This window comes from Falco naumanni, chromosome Z (assembly GCF_017639655.2).
Source record: "Falco naumanni isolate bFalNau1 chromosome Z, bFalNau1.pat, whole genome shotgun sequence".
In the NCBI taxonomy this organism is placed as follows: domain Eukaryota; kingdom Metazoa; phylum Chordata; class Aves; order Falconiformes; family Falconidae; genus Falco; species Falco naumanni.
The window spans coordinates 38678679-38698889 of NC_054080.1; the positions used below are offsets into that span (position 1 = coordinate 38678679).

Genomic DNA, 20211 nt, shown 5'->3' on the forward strand with positions numbered 1-20211 from the left:
GTGTGTGTGTGTGTGTGTGTGTGTGTGGGAAGTATTTTGGGGTATCCATATAACACTTTCCCCTTTATTATCAGAAAAGAGGCAGGAATAAAGAAAATCTCCTCAATATTGACAGCCTGCTTTAGCAATTTAACAACATAAAATAATTTAGTCTTCATGCATTAATTGTAATAACGTACATGACTTAATTTGCAGCATGGTGATGTTACCTTCTCTGAACACCACCTCTAATTTGGATCAACTTCGCTTTTTATCATCAGTAAAGTGTGCTTAACTGAATTTAAAATTTTATTAATTCAAAGCAGACAAATCACCTGAATATCTGCCAAATGCTTCTGCTGTTCCCCACTGCTGAAGTATTTTGTGTGCTCTGGAAATAAAAGACTCCTTCAAAGACTTGCACAAACCCCTGGTGGGGAGTTTTTCTGTGTTTAGTAAAACACAATTTAAGCAGTATGCTTTTCCTTAGCCAAGTTCCATCTTATCAGCATTTATACTTACTTGGAAAAAAGAATAAAGATTTTGGTTTTGCAAGCAAACTTCACAGGGCAAGTATTATACCAGCAGATATGGCTCAGCATTACAATAATAAATCCTTTTTAATTAGAAAACTGAAGAAACTGCTTCTTCACAATCTGAAATGACATCACTATGTTTTGCTCATGAGAACAAAGTTTACAGTCGTAAGTTGCACATAAAGGGTTTATTTTAAATGTTTTAAGGATAGAGTTACATCATAATTATAAAAATTACTTACAGAATTAAGTAACAGATTTAAAGTGTTTATACTTCTAAATGCAGAGAACAGGGAACTGTCTACATTGTTCAAAATAAAATAAAAATAATGAAACCAAGCTCTAAAGATGAAGTCATTACCTAATTTAAAAATGTGAACACGAAGACCTTTGAACTATACACATACCAAGAACCATCCAAATTGCACTAATGATGTAAAATACAAAAAGCACAGCATTTTCAAGGAACCAGGAACTGTTTTTACCATAATTCTTTTTGCTGAAGCAATTACTCAATTTCATAAAGCCTCTAATTTCACATAATTCACTTAAAGAAGGTTTCTACCTGTTGCAATAAAAAGGGTTTTCCCCACTCTACTCCAACATAGTTTAGGGTTTGGCACTCAAAAGAAAGAAGAAAAATGTAGTGTTTTGCTAACCAACTGTGATTTTATTTTTTCTTAAACAGAATACATGGTCCCTTCAAATGCTGTATAACACATACAACTAGAAAATTACCTTCTGTTGGCACTATGCTCGTCTCACCGGTGTATTTAATCCTACTAACAACCATTAAAACAGCACAATAAGCAAATTCACAAAAAACTGAACACAAAATAAAGAACAGAACAAAACAAAAACCTAAACATTTTAACATGCAACTTTAGTCTGTTACACTGAATGTTCTAACCTCTAAGCATGCAAAAAAGGATGGTCTGCATTTAAGGTTTTTTTTTTTTTCCCTTTTAAAAAGTTTTACATGGCAGCCTGACGTCACACACACACACACACACAATATACAACAATACTACAGCAGGTAAATGTGAAAGGCGGTAACTTTTATACAAAGATCCATGGCCTGTGCCATCACAAGCCCTATGTGATTTTGGAAAGTAATGTTGAACCCCTATAACAAGGAACCAACATTTAGTTACCAGGGTAACGCAAGCACTGCATGCAGATCTGAAACATGAGCCTAAAACAAAGCCCAAAGCAGATGGGCAGGGAGTGGAATTAGTCTCAAGCCTCAAAAAGGTGGTTTAAGCTATCAAAAAGAAAAAAAAAAAAGAAAAAAGAAAGATGAAGAGTAATAGCCACGCAACAGACAACAGGGAGACACCTAAAAACAACCATGAAGTTTACAGATTATACTCGAATTGGCAGAATCCATGGTGTATTCAAGAGGCTTGCAGAAAACCCACAAATGCAAGCCTAATGCTAAAAATGTTCCAGTAGACCTAAACCTCAGATATTTCAAAACAAACCTTGTATTCCTCAGATATATAGCCCAAAGTTCAGTGTACTAGGTTATTCATGTATCTTGAGTATAATCAATACACTCACTCATTCTTGTGCCACAAATATCAACTTGGGCTCATGGAGCCAGGCTCAGCTTTGAGATTTACATGCAGGACTCTTAAGAGTCAATAGAAGACACATAACAGATCTGCAGGATGAAAACACTGTTGCAAATCTGCTCACTTTGTTCAAAACACAAGGAACATTTACGACTCAGGTACTTAGTGCTTAAGGACTGCATTGAGAAGCTATTCGCTGCAAGACAATAGCCTGCCTTTGGTTGCCCATGATGAAATACTGGACATAATGCAATATAGTAGCAATGGACAAAGAATTAAGGTATCATATTTATATGGAGAGTATTTATTACCATTCAACAGCATAATGAGGCACAAGCCTTAAGGCTAAAATATAAAATCAGGCAAAAAAATGGACAGAAAGGGGCTTAAACCACTGAGTCTTCAATATCAAGAATACCCACAACAGAGGTCATCTGGACCTCCGATCTCTGATTAACAGCACCTCTCCTGCATCCTTCCACTAATGGCATACGGTTGGATATCAGAGTATTTGTTCCTTCCATCAACAGTGTTGACTGTCTTCACATACTGTACTTCTGTGAAGCAGTTCTTTGAAACTTGCAGAGCTCTGCCTTTATGTAACATGACAATTCTGTTGCTGTGCTGATCATTGTTGCAATTCTGATACTTTTAAAAGCTGCCACACTTCAAAACCCTAATTTTCATTTTAAATTATCTTGCAAGATTAAAACCGTGAAAGGATTTTGCTGTTGTGGGCTGCTATTTACATCCACAATCTAATGCAGATGACTGGACCACTGAGACTGCCTATAGCTTCCATTAGATAGTACACAACTGGCATGCAGAACTCTAGTGTTCACAGAATGAAATTCACGTTAACAGCATACCTCAAAGCAAGTACAATGTACACCACAAAAGGCAACAACAGGTATAAGCTGTAGATTTGTCCAGACACTCCTTATGTGGAAAAGCCAGAAAAAATATAAATTTGGAAGATGCCTTCTTGAACCCAAAGTGGTTAAAACCAAAACAAACAAAGGAATGAAACAGACTGAGCAGAAGGCAACAAATGCTTCTCCTTCTCTAAGTCTTCAACGTGTAAGAACAAACCCTCCCACCCCCCGGTATGAGATTGTATTTACCATGTAACGTATTAACTACTGTTAGGCTTCTAAGTCCACACACAAACATTCAGGTTGCTAGGTTTTGTTATTAAATGAGAGACTACTGATTGCCAATGTGTAGTCTAAAGTCTTCTGAAGTAGCATATATACTGTTAAAAAGTTGTGGCACCAAGCACTTGGGTTTTGCTAAGTGTGTATAACAAACAAAGAAAAGTACAACATTTAGGATTGAAGGCAGCCTTGTCACATGTATTTTACTGGTTTCTATGACTTGTAAATATGGGGCATTAACCTGCATTTTCTAATTAACTGGTTATACAGATTAAATGTATTTTTATAGTTTAAAGCCTTTTCACTGAAAGGTGCGTAAGTCAAACACTTGATATCCTACTGCCCTGTAACTAGTAAAAATGCACGAGTATTTTGATGTACTGCAAGCTCTTAAAAAGCTAAACCTGAAATAAAGTGTAGAAACACAGCAGATTGATGTTATTTGGGTTAGGCACTCCTAAATGCTGCACAAACTGTTTAAACCTTTCAGAAAAGTCACCTCTGTCCCAACCCTGAAAACAAGGACTGCCAATAGCCAAGAAATAAAATTTAACATTACAAAAGAAGGCATATCAAAATACCAAACTACACTTGCATGTGGCAGTTGAACAAGTGAGTGCAAGGTTGAAGAAAAAGTTAAAATCTATGAAAGAAATTTAGATTAATGATTAAAATACTAGATCAACTTTACACAGCTTGAATTTGCAGCTGTTCTTTGCTTTTAACTCCCTCCTGCCCAAATATACTGACTTCCTTCAAGAAAAGGAGTTCTCTTATGCAAAATGTGTCACGTTTGTTTATATTACTCAGAACAAAACAGTTTTGCTGGCAGAGATTGTGGGTTCGCAGGGACATTTAAGCTTTCATTAAACTGGAAAGCAGTCAAGTCTTTGTCTACAAATTTTACATTTAATAGTTCCACAAATTTGGCAAAAGTTCACAATGACGTCTAAGATGTCTTCACCAAATCGTAGACATAAATATGGAAATCATCATCAAACTTGATGAAATAGACAGATGGTTTGGCTTCAACTTGATGAATGACCATGCCAGTCCTTTTTGAGCCGTCTTCTTTGGCATATTCCACTTGTTTGCCTACCAGGCTGTCCACAACTTCACCTGGTTCCCGTTCTGCAGGAGGTGAATCATCTGTAACACAAAACCAGTGCGCTTTGGTAGACATTAATGGAATTTTTCAATACAGAAGACAACTGCGGAGTCTTCTTTAAAACTTACATGAAGCAACCAGAAGTTTTAAGTACAGAGTATGTAGAAAATTAGTTTTGTTCAGACAAGCACTTAACGATTGCCATGCTTCTAGAAAGGACAGTTGCAGAAAAAATTTCAAGTAATACTGTCTTCAGTTTTATTACAACAAGAATAGCACTTTGTTAAGTGAGGCAAATCTTCTCACATGAAAGTTTACGCAGAAGTTACAGAAAATGTTTGTGGATAACTATATTTAAGCCACCAGTAGAAAAAGACACTGGGCCTCCTTAGCAGAAAGGCAGCCAAATTAAACCTCCCTCTTCCCACACACATTATTCAAAGTTTCAGTGCATGTATGCCACTGCAACAAAAACATCTCTTCTAAAACGTTAGCTAAGTGTAAACTCCTTACTAAAAGGGGCTTTTGACTCTACATTGGAATAACGCTGTTGATAAAAGTCTAACTATACTGTTTTCTTGTCTAGAAAAACCTAGCCAGAAATATCCTTTAATTTTAGATGATGCCTATGCTAAATCTAGATACAAAAAAGCATGATTTGTAACGTGCCAGTTGCCACGGGGTTGGTTACAAGCCAATCACAGAACAAATGTGATAAAAGGTACTACGCTGGAGAAGGGGTAGATAACCACAACTTCTTTCCCATCGTCTTTTTGACTAGTGTAGATAAACATGTGTTTTGTATTCCAGTAAGTAATTTTTTCAGTTATGGTCACACCTGATGTGGCTTTTGTTCTGGAAATCCTAAACTTGTAAATTAATGTCTTTGTTCCAAGTTTGCATTCAGAATCCCTTACAGACCTCACCCACTTTCTTATCAGTTCTGTGAGTTGAGAAAATAAACCTCCACCAGGGAATGAACAGATTGGCTTGTACTTAAGATTCTTCAACAAACTTAAGAAGTTTATCTTTCAATTTTTGTTTCAGTTCCCCTATAAATGCACTGTCACACATACTTCTTATCCTCTTAATATTGGTTTCACATGAAGAATCTTCCTTGGCAAAGATGCAAGTTAAACTCTTACATTTTCATTTAGAAGGAATTACAAACTGTTGACAAAAGTTTCAGTATCAGATCTAGCAACACACTTTCTCCTCACCAAAAAACCCTCAGATTACCCAAATTTTGGTCTCCTCATATATGCAAAGCCTGTCTTTGAGAAGAGAGAGTTCCCCAGAAATTTTAGTTAGAATACTAAGGAAAATTCCACCAGGTTTACAGACAGACTTGCAGGTATTCTAAAATCCGATTTGAAAAATACTACTTTTAACATCCAGTCATTGGCTTAAGGACACAATTCAAAAGATCTGAAAAGCATTCAGATTCAGAGAAAGAGGCAAATACTTAGAAGTGTTTTGGAAACAGGTAAGCAGTAGATAGCCTTGTTGTGAGTATGGAGGAAAAAGTACACTAAAATAAATTAGTTCTTAAATGGAAAGAAATCATACCAGCTCTTTCCCTACCCGCATCCCCAAAGATGGAAGAAAGCACAGCAGACTTAAAATACGTTCCAAGTCCTTTTTAATAGTTAAGACAAAAACCAAATTATTTGAATGTTCAAATATAAAAGAGCTTGCTTTATTTCTTTAGGAAGATGAAGGTCACCTTTTTCCTTTAACATTTATGGCTCACTCTTTACAAGCAGCAGATACGTTGCTTTTTTATCTGTGGGGCAGAGGATGGGGGGTGTGGGGGGGTGGGGCATGGAATCTAAACACAGATGATTAATGCAGACATAATGCAAAGAGAGTGTCACTTGTTTATTTAGCCACCAGATTGTTACCAGTACCAGATCTGAAGAAAGACAGGGGTGGAGTTCTCAGACTCAACAAATTAACTGTAATCAATACTTATGTAAAGCACTACGTAGCCAGCCATTACAGTTAATCCAGTTATTAATTTTCTTTAAAGCCCAGACTATCAGAGAAGTGTGGTTTAGGTACGTGGCAGAAAAAAGTATTCTTTACAAGGTCTTCTTCCGTCTTTTTTGTTACTGGATATCCAAATCTCTTGAACAATATTGGTTCTGTGAAAATTCTTCTAAATCGACAGGAAAAGTCCTGCAAACTTTCACTTCAAGAAGGGAGGAAAAGAATATTCATCTTTATCTGCTTAAATATTTTTCTTGTTGTGACATATGAGGGAAAAATTGATTTTCAAGGGATTAGTATGCCTCTTCCCCAAGAAACTACTCAGAAGTTTTTCACACTGAAGACACCTACCCCAACAAAATTAATCTATTAGTTGGTCTCAAAATATTATTCCCACAAGAACTGCTTCAGAAAGACAAAAATCAAGAGCCATCTCAATGAGTTGTGATACTTCTAGAAAGAAAACAACAGTGGGAAACTTCTGGTTTGTCAGTTTCCACTAAAAAACCCAAAGTCCTTCACAGTAGTATGTACATGTTTTCAACAGAATTAGGAATAATTATGGAAAATGCTTTCCCTGCATGTGTCACTGCTGATAAAATATTTCAGTAGTTAACACAGATGTTGTGATGCCTAAAAACAATTCAAGGGAGTAGCAAACAAGATCTCTGTCAATTCTCCTGTCCATAAATAAAACACAGTCAATATAAAAACCTGCCGCTTTCCAGAATAAAACAGTAACTGGCCTACTTACTCGAATCAGGCATAATGCGAAGGTCACCTTCTTTATAATCATCTAAGAGTTGGTACATGTACAAGACGGGATCTTTCTCGTAGGTAATATAAAACCATGTGTTCATAATAGGAGCTCGAGCCAAAACCATACCCCTCCATTCATCTTTTGAGCCATCCTCCGTCTCAAACATATGTTCCACAGCTTTACCAATCATTGTGTCTGCCAGGTGGGCATCAGTAATTCGAGATGAAGCTGAAATGACAGCATTTAATATGTTCATTCAAAAGCACAGATACGTGTCTTTGAGAAAAATAATCTTTACACTGATTCATTAAAAAAATATTGATTGGAAATCAGTCAATCCATACACAAAACAAACATTAGCCATTCTGGAGAGTTTACTACTTAAGTTTACTTTCTGCCATGGTGGAAAGGCGGAACTTGATCACCGTCTGCAGGTTTTCAGTCAAGACTCTGACTGACCGTTCCTGTTTTGAGACTATAGACGATACTTCCCCTGAATTCCCCTGAACTGGAGAACTTTAGAATGTTCTTAAAATGACAACACATCATTGTACTCCCTTTGATTAAATAATCATAATGCAAGGTGAAGGGAGATCAGTTGAGATCACAGCACTGAAGACTTTTGAATTTTAACTAGACACTAGACAGGGAGAGGCAGGTAGGGGAGAAAAGGAAAAGAGGCCAATCACAGAACAACTCTGTTATTAATGAAACCTTGGGGTTTTGCTCTCACTACCACCACCCTAGAGACAGTTACCAATTGCTTTGCAGTCAGAAGAAGCAACTGTTTATTCTGTTTATAAACCAGTAATTACTTCAGTAAATATCAAACTCTGCAGTTTTTAAAACCTGCAGTCTAACAACCCAGTGCTAATTCTGAAACTCAAAAATGTCTTGTTACTAATCAAGTTATTTAACTTTAAAAATGCCTCCCTCCCACATTAAAGTACTTAGAGGAAGTACATGAGTACATGTGACATTATTACTGTCAGATGCAAACAACAGACCACACAGCCAAGATGGCTTAGAAATATCAATGTTGATCTAAACAAAAACTACAGAATGTACTGCATACTACTTAAATACAGAAGACACCACTGCAGTCACTGGTATCATCGAATCTCCATGGAATCAAGAAAATTTAAATAGAGCACTTAAGACTACCTGCCATGTGACAAAAATGAAATTGACTAGTAACTTTCAAGTGGTCCACCTTTATGTTGGGGGAAGTGTGAAGAGGTTAGTGGAGAACATTTAATAGTAAGCGTTAGCTTATATGTATGTGAATTTAGGAGAAACCCCCCCAAAAACTTACCAACTCTGTCTGGAAGAACTTCAAGCGCTGAAACTCTTTCATCTTTGTGCAGTTCTAGTCCATACACACAGTCAAATCCATCATACTTTATAAGATAGAGAGAAGGATTTACAGGAACTTGATCAAGAACCGTGCCCTTCCATTGTGTTACAGGTCCACTCCCTTCTTTCCATCCATGCTGTATTCTGCAGCCTACAATATTTCTTCGTGGCTGGGAAATAGGTTTGCTTGGTCCCACATTGTTTCTATGCTTTCTGTACACAGATATAAACATAATATTAAACAAGCGTATACATATTCAAAATTCTACTCCAGACAAGAGCTGTATGCTATAAGATGGCAATATGTTTTATAGCTTTGTGTACCTTATTCAAATGAGGGTATAAAGCGTATTATACTGTACTGGAAAAAAGAAACACATGGAAGAGTAGTGACACATTTTTGATGTACTTTATAAGGTCAGTTTCCTGATAGTAATTTCTAGAACTAGTTTACTTAAACCAAAAGAACTATTTCAGCCCTTGCTACACTGAATGTCAAAAGTAAAACTCACCTGATCAGGTCTCAAAGCACAAGGTTACCTGGCAGTATTATAACTTTACTACCTTATTACTCTCTGGAGAACAGTAAACGCAACTCTTGTCCCAGGAAGAAGTCAGTGGAAACATTACCAGTGGCTAACTAAAATTCTTCCAAGGCATTTCTTTGCCCTAACCTGTGTTTTCACCTGAAGCAAAAGTAATTTACAGATATTTTTGACTCCAAGTATTTTTAAAGACACATGGTAGCAACAACACTTCTCTAGCACTCCTTTCTAGTACAGCAAAATAAAAATGGTACGTGGTGATGGTAACGGCAATAGAAGGGATACTCCTTTATGTGGAAAACAAATCAAATACAACTTTTTGTCCTGCCGCTATTTTCATGGAAGTTGCATGGAAATTCCCTCTGCTGAATAACAAGTTGTTCTGATCAGCAGTCACACAAGCTATTTGACAGTTTCAAGTCATTGAAGGTGTTATATAAGTTTTTTTCTACCCAGTTATTAAAAATACAAAATATCAATTTTTAATACAAATGGAAGAAACTAAGGAAGATTACGGCAGTAAATTTGTAATAAGAAATGAATATTATATCTATTTTACGATACATTATGATACACATCCTAGAAAGATCATTTAGAGGGTTGCCTGACCAAATTCTCATGAATGTCAACTAGTTGTATAATAAATTTTTGGTTATTACTTGTCGCACACTTCATTTAAACAGCAGTAAAACATGTGCACCACTAGTATGCCTAAAAGCAACCTATACAAGAGTATCAGTTGCAGAGAACAATACTCTTCCTTAGATTGAAGATAGCGAACAAAGAGAAACATCTCCAGGAATGTTGAATGCTCTTAGAGATGTCCCTATATGATCCAAAAAAGACAAATAATAATGATACCACTGAAATTCTGGAAGCAAGTCTTTCCGAATAACGCACTCACTACATGACACTGGAAAACTTAATACTGAAGATGTCAGCATAGTTATTAAAAACAAGATATACATTTCCTTCAGCAGCTTGTCCCACCTCCAGACCTTCACTCACCATGAAGATCTCAGCAAGGGGGTTTGTGAAATTTTACTTTTGTTATCATTTAAGCTTTTCAGTAAGATCAAACTGCGCTTTTGTACTCCTAACTTTGACAGCACAGGTTATTCTAAGAACTCCAACCTCACTCAGTTATGACACACTCTCCCAAAAAAGCTGGTTCTATTTCTATGCAGAAACTAGAACGCATTTCCAAATTCTAGTTCTTGCTCAAGTATATATATATATAATTTTTTAAAAATTTGTAATAGTATCAGTAATAGTAAACAATTACAAAATTGGATCAGAGATCTGGTTCTTGGCACAATAAAAATCAGTTTGTTTTGCATGCAATTCATTTATTTCATTTCAATGAATCATTATTCCATTCTACAGCATGATGAAACCAAATGCAGATAGTAAAAATTAGAATAAGTAAAACAATGTCAGTTTTAAGCAGTTTGTCTATGCTTCTAATCATCTCATTGAAAACTGCAAAAATAACACTATTCATGGTCAACCTCACAGTCAATTTTACTGTCTGCCTATAAAGCATAATCCACTTTAACAGATTGGAACAACTGGAACAATTAAGTGAAAATCTTCACAGCCACTCTAAAAAATATGATGGATAAAGACTACATAACAGAGTTCAAACTGGTAAATACCTTTACAATGCCACAGAGTGCAAAGAGCATTATAAATTTAACTACAAGTACTCGCCAGGTGTACTTGCAGTTCAAATTTTTGTTTGAAGGCTGTACTACTCAGCAGTCATTCACTTTCATTTGCAGTGGTTCGTATGTAAGAAATTAAGATTTTCAAACCAGTAAATTACCAAGAAAAATTCTTGCATATGTGGTGACAAAGCAAGCACAGGTTTGTAACTATCAGTAAGTAATAGCTGTGAACATACTTCCATGTAAGACAACCAAGTAACCAACTCAAACCTCTCCTCCAACAGTTCACTTCTGTGATACATCAAGTAATACAAATTTACATAGCCTTCTATGATCCAGAAGGCCCAACATAATTTTCCCTTCAGTTTCATTAGAATTATCTTTAAAATTCCATGAAGATTTTCTCTTGATGATTGAGTAACAATTTTCCTAGGCATGTAAAACATGAAGCCAGGAACACCAGAAGATAGCAAGTCTTGGAAATAGCTCTTGACACATCAGACACATCCTAATTGTAAATGGCCCTTCAATCACCAAAAGTTTCAGATCTTCTTCCTTATCTTAAAGGCAGTAAACTGGTAAGTAAAACCTAGTTACATGAAAAGGTTTTATTATCAGAACCAGATACTTTAGAAACTTTCTAAAGACTACACAGGTGGAGAGAAACCTTCCCAGATTTTAAAAGTTGTATTTATATGGTCCTCGCACAAACTTTTATTTGGCAGCTGCTAGCAAAGAAACTGAGGTAGTGTAGAACTGTACCAGGACTGGTAGCAGAAATATCAACTGTTACTTCAGAGTTGTGCTTAAAACACAAACCAGCATTTGTAAAAAGGAGAACATGAATTCCCAATAACCTATATCAAGTAAAGTATCCATTTAGGTTTGGTCGTTGGTTGGTTGTTTTTGTTTTTTCCTGATGATCTCATTTCAGAAAAACACCACAGGGTAGAACTAAGGAAAAAAACAGAAGGGTGAAAGAAAACCATATGCCTCAGATGTGCAAAAAAGGCACAACTGTGAAGAACAGGAAGGAAAACCATATAAATGCAGTAACAGCAGCAATGGTCAGTACAATTTCAAGTCTTTCATTCTGCTAAGTACTTGCAGTAGAAAAGTTATTAAAAATAGGACCCAAAACTTATGACAATTGTGATCTTATTACAGACTATCATTAATAGCACAATAGTGATGAGAGAATTGTTATTAGCTACCTTTCACAATACTCAGATTATGAGGCACATTAGTTGAGGCAAAAGTTTTAAAATACTTTCTGTACTCCCTCAAAAGCCATCATTGAGTTGTGAATCTCATCTTCAGATGCTGCAGGAACGAAGATTACACATTAGCTTGAAGTAGGATCAGATTTTCAAAATGTTTAAGTTCAGTTGTACTTAAATTGCAGGTATAACCTGCATCTCAAAGTTGTTGAATTGTCAACTACAAAAAGTCTGGAGAGCCTATGAAGAAAGGATTGGCTTAAACTATTTCTTGTACTCTTTCCTTATGCACCAAAGATGGAAAAAATGAGATCATGGAGATTACCGACTGATCAGATGCCAGTGAGGTCAGCTTCATTATTAGCAGAGATTACCACTACACATTGACAGAGCACTTGGAAGAACTGCCCTATAACCACTGGAACCATTTCCAAAAGGCTTAACTATCACTTAGTAAAGAGGAGTTCAGAAGACTCATCCACACTGCTCATTCTACCACATCCTCAAGTCCTGTGTCGTGCCCCGTTACATCCACTTGGCTTCTTCCTCTGCTGTAAACATTCTGAACCTACTTGAAAATCTCATTGACGGCCTTTGAGTGACAGTAGGCTTGTTCCTCTTCTTCTTTAAATGAGGAGAACTAAATATATTACTAAATCGGTGGCAAAGTATGCATTACTAACTCATGGTCTACTGTAATGGCTCAGAGTCATATCAGCATATGATCATTCACATCCTACTCATTTATGGAAAACTATGAACATAAACAATTCTCTGCTACTCTACCTTATTCTCAGCCAAGTCAGTGAGCAGCACACAAGAAATCATCTTTGTTTGGTACAAAACCCCTTTACTAAATAATTAATAAACAGTCGAACTAGGCTAAATTAACACAAAATTAAGCTGGATGCTTAAGTGCCTCAGAATCGTATCACTTATGATCAAAACTTCTTATGCCCCGTAAAAGCCTTTATGCTAACAAATTTACAGCCTATTTAGGTATTTAAATAAGTGTATATTAACACAACAATAAAGACAAATCTAGCCACCCTCAAGTACAAAAGGCAACCCACCTCTGATAGTCTTCCCATCATACACTCCTTTCTCTGAGCGGTTGAAAGAGAACAAGAGAAATTAAGTTTTAACCAACTCTACCTGCCCCTAGACAAATAAATGTTTCTCTTTGCCTTCTATGAAGATAGACAAGAATGGATAATGACGAGCTGGTGGAAGGGATTAGAGTAGTTTTACATCAGGTGTTGTCTCTGGGAAACAGTTAACACTGTTAGCAGTGATTAACTATGTTAATCGTGGAAAATACACCTGCCAAACAAATCACTTTTGATTGATGCACCACTCTACAACTTTATACTTGAAATACAACTAGTAACATTTTATTAAGTTTCACACTTACCCAGCTTAGATTTCTCCAGATATAGCCAGATACGGTATCTCACTGTTTGACACTAAGACCACTTAGGCCCATAACATTACCTCTGTTTTCACACAGCTACTCACCAATGGTCAGCTGCTACTATTTAAAAATGTTGTAGAGGGAAAAATATGTTCCATGAATGTGTAGGATAAGCAAGTATCCTTTACACACAAATAGCAGCTTCATTACAGAAATATTTCAGTATATTCTTTATTTTAGAAAAGTGAAAAATCCTTTCCAAAACTCAGTTGTAGTGAATACAAGATCAGATATTTCTAAGCTTACTTTCAGACTGCGTTACCAGTAAGCATGATCTGCAGTTTTTATTGGCCTGGTGACAATGCATGAACTCTGTGCCAGAGAACAGAGATATATCCTACAGCACATGTGGCTAATTTCTGGCTTGCAACTCCTTCTCTCTGAGTTCCAGAAAGACTTACAGAATTGTATTCAAGAGTAATTACATATTAACAGTCAAATCAATATCTAAAACTTTAACTGTGGGGCATTTTTCCCTACCACCCTCCTGAAAGAATTAAAAGCCTGACTACACACATATGCAGACTTGAGTATTACTCCACATGATTTTCAACAACAAAGTGAGCGGAACAATACAGATTACTGAGAGCTATACTTCAGTAAAAATATTAAGAACTTACTTGTGGGAAGTTCTTTTCTTCATCATGCTGGCAGACACTCCTGCATGACCTACAATATAAACAACGTTGGAATTACTGAAAAATAAAGTGTGCATATAATGTCAGAAAAGCCATCTTATACAAAAGTCTTCCTTTTGAATGTCAACTTGTAAAGAATCCAAACACATCATGTTAAGACTGATCAATGAACTGCTACAAAAGGAGAAGGCTCTGCAGACAGACTCGGGCTACAGGCTCATGAAGATGTGGTGGGTTGACCCTGGCTGGACAGCAGGTGGCCCCCAAGCTGCTCCCTCACTGTCCTCAGCTGGACAGGGGAGAGAAAATCTAATGAAAGGCTCCTGGGTCAAGATAAGGAGAGATCATTCAGCAAATATCATCACGGGCAAAACACCCAACTTGGGGAAAATTAGTTGAATTCACTACCAATAAAATCAGAGTAGAATAATGAGAAAGTAAAACCACATCTTAAACACATCTTAAAACACCTTTCCCCACCCCTCCATTCTTCCCAAGCTTAGCTTTACTCTGGAATTCTCTACCTCCTCCCCCCCCCAGTGGCACAGGGTGATGGGGAATTGGGGGTTACGGTCAGTTCATCTCACACTGTCACTGCTGCTCCTTCCTCCTCAGGGGGAGGGTCCTCACATGCTTCTGCTGCCCCAGTGTGGAGTCCCACCCACAGGAGACAGTCCTCCACAAACTTCTCCAATGTGGGTCCTTCCCATGGGCTGCAGTTCCTCATGAACTGCTCCAGCCTGGGTGCCTCCCACGGGGTGCAGCCCTTCAGGAACAGACTGCTCCAGTGGGGGTCCCCCATGGGGTCACACGTCCTGCCAGCAAACCTGCTTCAGTGTGGGCTCTTCCCTTCACAGGTCCTGTAAGTAGCCTACTTCAGCATGGGCTTCCCATGGGGTCACAGCCTCCTTTGGGCATCCACCTACTCCAGCACGCAGGTGGGTATCTGCTCCACTGTTAACCTGCAGGGGAACAACTGCCTCACCACGGTCTTCTCCACAGACTGCAGGGGAATCTCTGCTCTGGTGCCTGGAGCACCTCCTCCCCTTCCACTGACCTGAGTGTCTACAGAGTTGCTGCTCTCACATAGTCTCACTCCCTTCTTTTGGCTACTGTTCTCCCCAGCAGCTTTTTACCCCCTTTCTTAAATATGTTGTCCCCGAGCTGCTACAACTGCTGCTGATGGGCTCGGCCTTGTCCAGCAGTGGGTCCATCTTGGAGCTGGCTGGCATCAGCTCTGTCAGACATAGGGGATGTTTCTAGCAGCTCCTCACATAAGCCACCCCTGTAGCACCACCACCTTGCCACACAACCCAATACAGAAGCTCAGGGATGAACACAGGGAGGGACTGATCACAAATACTAAAAAGAATGCTGAACCTGATGCAACAGGGACCTGTGTGGTCTTTGTTCTAGGAAAACAGCTGTAACAGCTGAGATGACTGATCAGCTACAACAGTTAAGTAAATCAACTGGCCGTGTAACTTTTAAGTTAGTTAAAAAGGGGCACATACACATATTCCCGAGTTACCCAGACCAGCACTGGAGAAGCATATACCCATCTCAACCTAACGAGCACATAAAAACCAAATGATGAGGAAAAAGAGTTTTGAGAAGAGCAATAGCCTTGAGCTGGCTCCAACCCATGTATTCCTTCCCAGCAGCTAGGGATACCCAATGCTGTGATGGCGAGTACGTTAAGAGATCAGTAAACGGAATCACATTTGTATTGAGATGTAACTGTATATTGTAATTACTATTACTATATTCTGCTAATTACTGGTGATTTTATGGTTGTAATATTTTGCTAAATCAAAAACTAGTGCAACGTCTGAAAATACTTCAAAAAAAAGTATTATTAAACCCTCCTTGTGTGCAATATGTAAGAGAACCTGGTCAGAAGAGAGACGGGACTCTTGACACTATCTTGCATCATGACCATGACAGCCTGTGACATGACAGAGTGAATGTAAGTACTAAAGAGTTCAATACTGGAAATTCTGATTTAGCACTTTAATCATGAGTAAAAGCCTAAGAGAGGTGACTTGGGCTGTGAGCAAGGAGGGGTAGTGAAAAGACTGTCTGCAGACAGGCCCCTTACTGTTTAGAGGTGTAGGGGGTGGGGGTGACTGAGTGGCTGTGTGACACTTAGCTGCCAGCTGGGGCTAAACCATGACACTCATGGCTATTCTTCACATGATCCAGGGAAAGAATGTAACTTCACAGTGGTTGCCTCCATGATAAAAATTGAGCAAACACCAGATGCATCCCCTTGTGAGATGTTTTATCTTCTTAAGGGTTAGTTAACTGATCTCCAAACTAGATTTTCAGCTAAACAGGGAGATTCACCCCTAGAATGGATGGCCTGTTTGTTTATGGGAAAAGGAGCAAGTCAGGTTACCCTCACAATGGAGGAGCCTCTGGTACTAAGGACTGGGGATTCTCCTACTGACCCCGCACCGCAACATGCAGACTTGCTGTGGGGCTGTGCTGTCTTGCTGGGCCAGGCAGCTCCCTGTCAGCCTTTGGGGAGGGATGGAGGTGGGCAAGGGAGATGGTGGTGGGACCGTACTCAAGAGCAGCAAATCACCATGCTGAAATCTGCCATCTCAGACATGCTAGCTAGGCAAATCTGAGTCTTGTAGGTCAGGACAGGTAGCTGCCAAGTCTCCTGGGCACTACAGCGCAGAGATGCTTGATCAGCCATGGGCCAGCCATATGGGTTTTTACAGGGCTCAGGATAAAAGGCAGGGAGGCAGCTCACACCAACTGTCAGTGCAATTGCTGTATTACAATTGTGTTGTGATTTCAGTACATTACTCTGCTAAATCAGAATCAATTGCATGCCTTCAGTTGCTATGAAAATATTAAAGCCTCCTTGACCGCAATATCTAGAAGAACCTGATCAGTGTGCTGGACTGACACGTGTAACTAATGTCTTACATGTATGTACAAACATGCTCAGAGTTTCAACTCTGGATACTTAAACTAACACCTACAGAGTTTCTCTATAGGTCTAAACAAACCAATTCTTTTAAATGTAACATTATATGCATGTTCCAAGCATACCTTTGAATATGTATGTTGAAAACTTTCATGATAGTAGTAGCATCACACAAGAGTGTCAACCATTAACCTTCAAAGGCTTTATACATATTTTCATCTTTTCATGTTTAAATGAGAAATTCGAGAGGACATACAGTTACAGAAATGGCAGAATTGAAACAGTATTACATCTTATGTTTACAACACTCAAGCTTGTATCAAATCCTCAGGAACCTGCATTTCCAGCTGTAATGACATATGAAATATTTGGGTTTCAAAAATTAAGCCTTACATGCAATTTATTACAGCAAATAATCCCATTTGCAGATTCTGATTGTTGTAAGACCAAATAATTAAACTGCATTTATATAAGAAGTACAACTTGCAAATAACAGCTTCTAGTTCCTGTCCCACACCAGACAAGGCAGAACTCACAGCCAAAGAAAGAGTCTAGTTTAATTTATATAGGACCAAGTATCACCCTACTAACAACTCTTCACTGGTCACTTGATGCTTTTTTTCCATCATTGCAGATAACCCTTCCTACAAAGCACACAAGACTGACTGAGATTCATTAGTTTTTCAAGCTGCAAAACTCTGAATAAGCCTAACTAGTCTTAAGAGGTGAACACTTACTCATGTTTTGCATTTCTCTGAATAAAAAATTGTTCTAAAGTATTTGACTAACCTATTTCAGTTCAGGGAGCAACCACAGCAGCAGCATTTCCATTTTTTTGTAGTGTTTTCAACAGATTCTCTTTTACTAGCTAATCAGCTTCTAAAACACCATGAAGAGTTTTACTCAAAATTACAAGTATGTGAATAAATTTGTTCACATTCCAGCACTAAGATGAACCAGATATATTTTCCCCTTAATACGTCAATGTAATCCTACAACATTGATTCTGCTCCTTTTCAGAATTCTACGTAACTTACAGTTCTAGTAAAACTGCATTATAATATATAATCTGTTCTGCTAAATTAAAATTATGCATGCCTTTTCAATTCATCAGCTTCTGTAACAATAGTCTATGTTCTTTTTAGATAGGAATGATAACACCCTCACAAAACCATTAACATAGTTTTTTAAAAAATTATAAAGTAAGTACACTTTTTACCCGCTACAACCAAACAAATCACCCAGAGAAACAACTCACCTGCATCAGCTCTGGACCGCTGACCTGGTGATTTTCCAAATGGGGTCTTCATTCATCTGTGTTTAAGTGAGCAGCAAAGCTGCTGGACTAGGGTGAAAATCCAGTTCTTTCCAACTCCCAGGATATCTTCTTACTCTTGGAATAAGACAGCTACTTATTAATCCACCATTCAATCATGAATTTGTCCTTCCTTGAATGTAGAAGATGTACATTCAATTACACTACTCTGAAAAACAAAAGAGGTAAAGTGTAAATAGTTTGATTTGAGAGTTGGTTAAGATAAAAATATTTTGTTTCACTTTAATGTTGTTTTTTTCATACTCAACAGGAAGTTCCTTCATATTCTGTTACTCTGAACAGTCAACAAACAGAGGTTATATAGGCAAGAATCAAGCAAAATAAATATCAGGGCTGTTACTATTGCCTCACATTCACAAGCAAGTTCCATATCACAAAGTCAACTATGTACAGAAAGGAAAGCTTCGTCTGAAAAACCACTGAGGTTAGTACATGGAAGAATGACTACTACTTTGTAAGAAACTGTACTACCTTCACCAGAGGTAAAGCACAAATCAACTATTTCTGTTTATTAGAAACAAAACACCCTTACTCCACATATATGAAGCAAAGTTATTCTGCTAAGTTTAAAAGTCTGTTGAAAAAATCCAACACAAGTTATGAAAACCACTGATTCCACTGCAAGGATTGCTCAAGCCACCAATTTTTTTGGTTAAGTCAGGTTCATAGAAGATGTGCACAAGTTTTGGCAGATTCTCTATGCCTAAACTCATCAGATGCCTAAAACATTTAGTCATCACATTCCTGTAGATGAGGGAGATAAGTGAGGACAACTTTTTAAAGTCTTTTTCAGGATTTAATTACAGCAACTTGTATCACATGAAAATTCAAAGAATTACAGGTTAACTTATTTCAGACTAACGCTTTTGGACAGGAAACATTTATCAAGATTAATCTATTACTGCAGTGTTGCACATGGTTAAAACAAGAGAGGTCTGCTGTGCTTTTAGTTTCATTTCCTTAAGTAATATAAATATAATCACTGCAGTCATGTTCTCTGTAACCTGTAAATCAGTGCTGGTCTTCCCTCTTTTACTTCAGTTTGGAACCTGCTGTCAATTTTCATACAGGGATTAAAAACAGAGGAATGCACTCAACTAGTGACCCAGCTGAGGGAAAATGTGTGGCTTCTGCTCCTGCCTTACTGAATAAGGGAACATACACGGACATGCCTTGAGGTATGGTAAAATTGTTACGCAGAAAAAACACATTTACATCTAGCACTTGTCAATTCTTCCATGAATTGCACCCATTAAATTCTGAGAACATAGAGGCAGAGAAATACTCCTTGGAAAAAACAGGAATAGGGAGACGTAAGATTCAGTAACTTCCAGGTTTTAGAAAGATCTATACTATGTTTTGAAGAGCTAACTTGAGACATTCAGTCAGGAATTCCTAATGATTTGTGAAACTGAAGTTAGAAATTCATTTACAGGAACTTAGTAGTTCCACATTTCATCTCCTCCTGTAATCTACTAGTGTATACACAACAATGCTGAATGATACCAGGGCAGCAATAACCAACTTTTTATAAAGCACTTGAAAACACAACAGGAAGCCTGCCTAACAACTTTAATAGAACACGGCATAAAGATGTTTTTTCCTACTAAACTATTTTACTATGGATTAAAATACATTAGTACAGAAGCATCACTGATAATTAAACCGAATTCAGAGCACTGCTGTGATACACTACCATATTCAGTCTCACACACACTGCATAAGCATACAAGACAGGTCCAATTTTTCCTCCAGGGAAGTTAGCAGGTGACATTCAACTATAATCTATTATTATATTATTCTACTTCACCACTACCTCCAAGTCCCCAAAAAACATAAACCAAACAACAGCCACCCAAACTACAGACTGAAAATCATTCCGATTTTGAAACTAACATACACTTTTGCAGTTCAAGAAG

At 37.7% G+C, this 20211-nt stretch overlaps 1 protein-coding gene across 5 annotated transcripts in view; it reads right to left on the reverse strand.

The window, feature by feature from the left end:
• Window positions 1–684: 684 nt before the first annotated feature.
• SPIN1 (spindlin 1) overlaps window positions 685–20211 on the reverse strand; it is a 50312-nt gene continuing 30785 nt past the window's right edge. For all 5 annotated transcript variants that reach the window (XM_040579536.1, XM_040579538.1, XM_040579537.1 and 2 more), the window contains 5 exons: window positions 18215–18440; window positions 13995–14043; window positions 8425–8678; window positions 7104–7337; window positions 685–4398 (listed from right to left, as the gene is read on the reverse strand). In XM_040579536.1, the coding sequence (XP_040435470.1) occupies window positions 4199–4398; window positions 7104–7337; window positions 8425–8678; window positions 13995–14043; window positions 18215–18266 (789 nt within the window). In that variant the 5' untranslated portion in view covers window positions 18267–18440 and the 3' untranslated portion in view covers window positions 685–4198. The remainder of the gene's footprint in view (window positions 4399–7103; window positions 7338–8424; window positions 8679–13994; window positions 14044–18214; window positions 18441–20211) is intronic.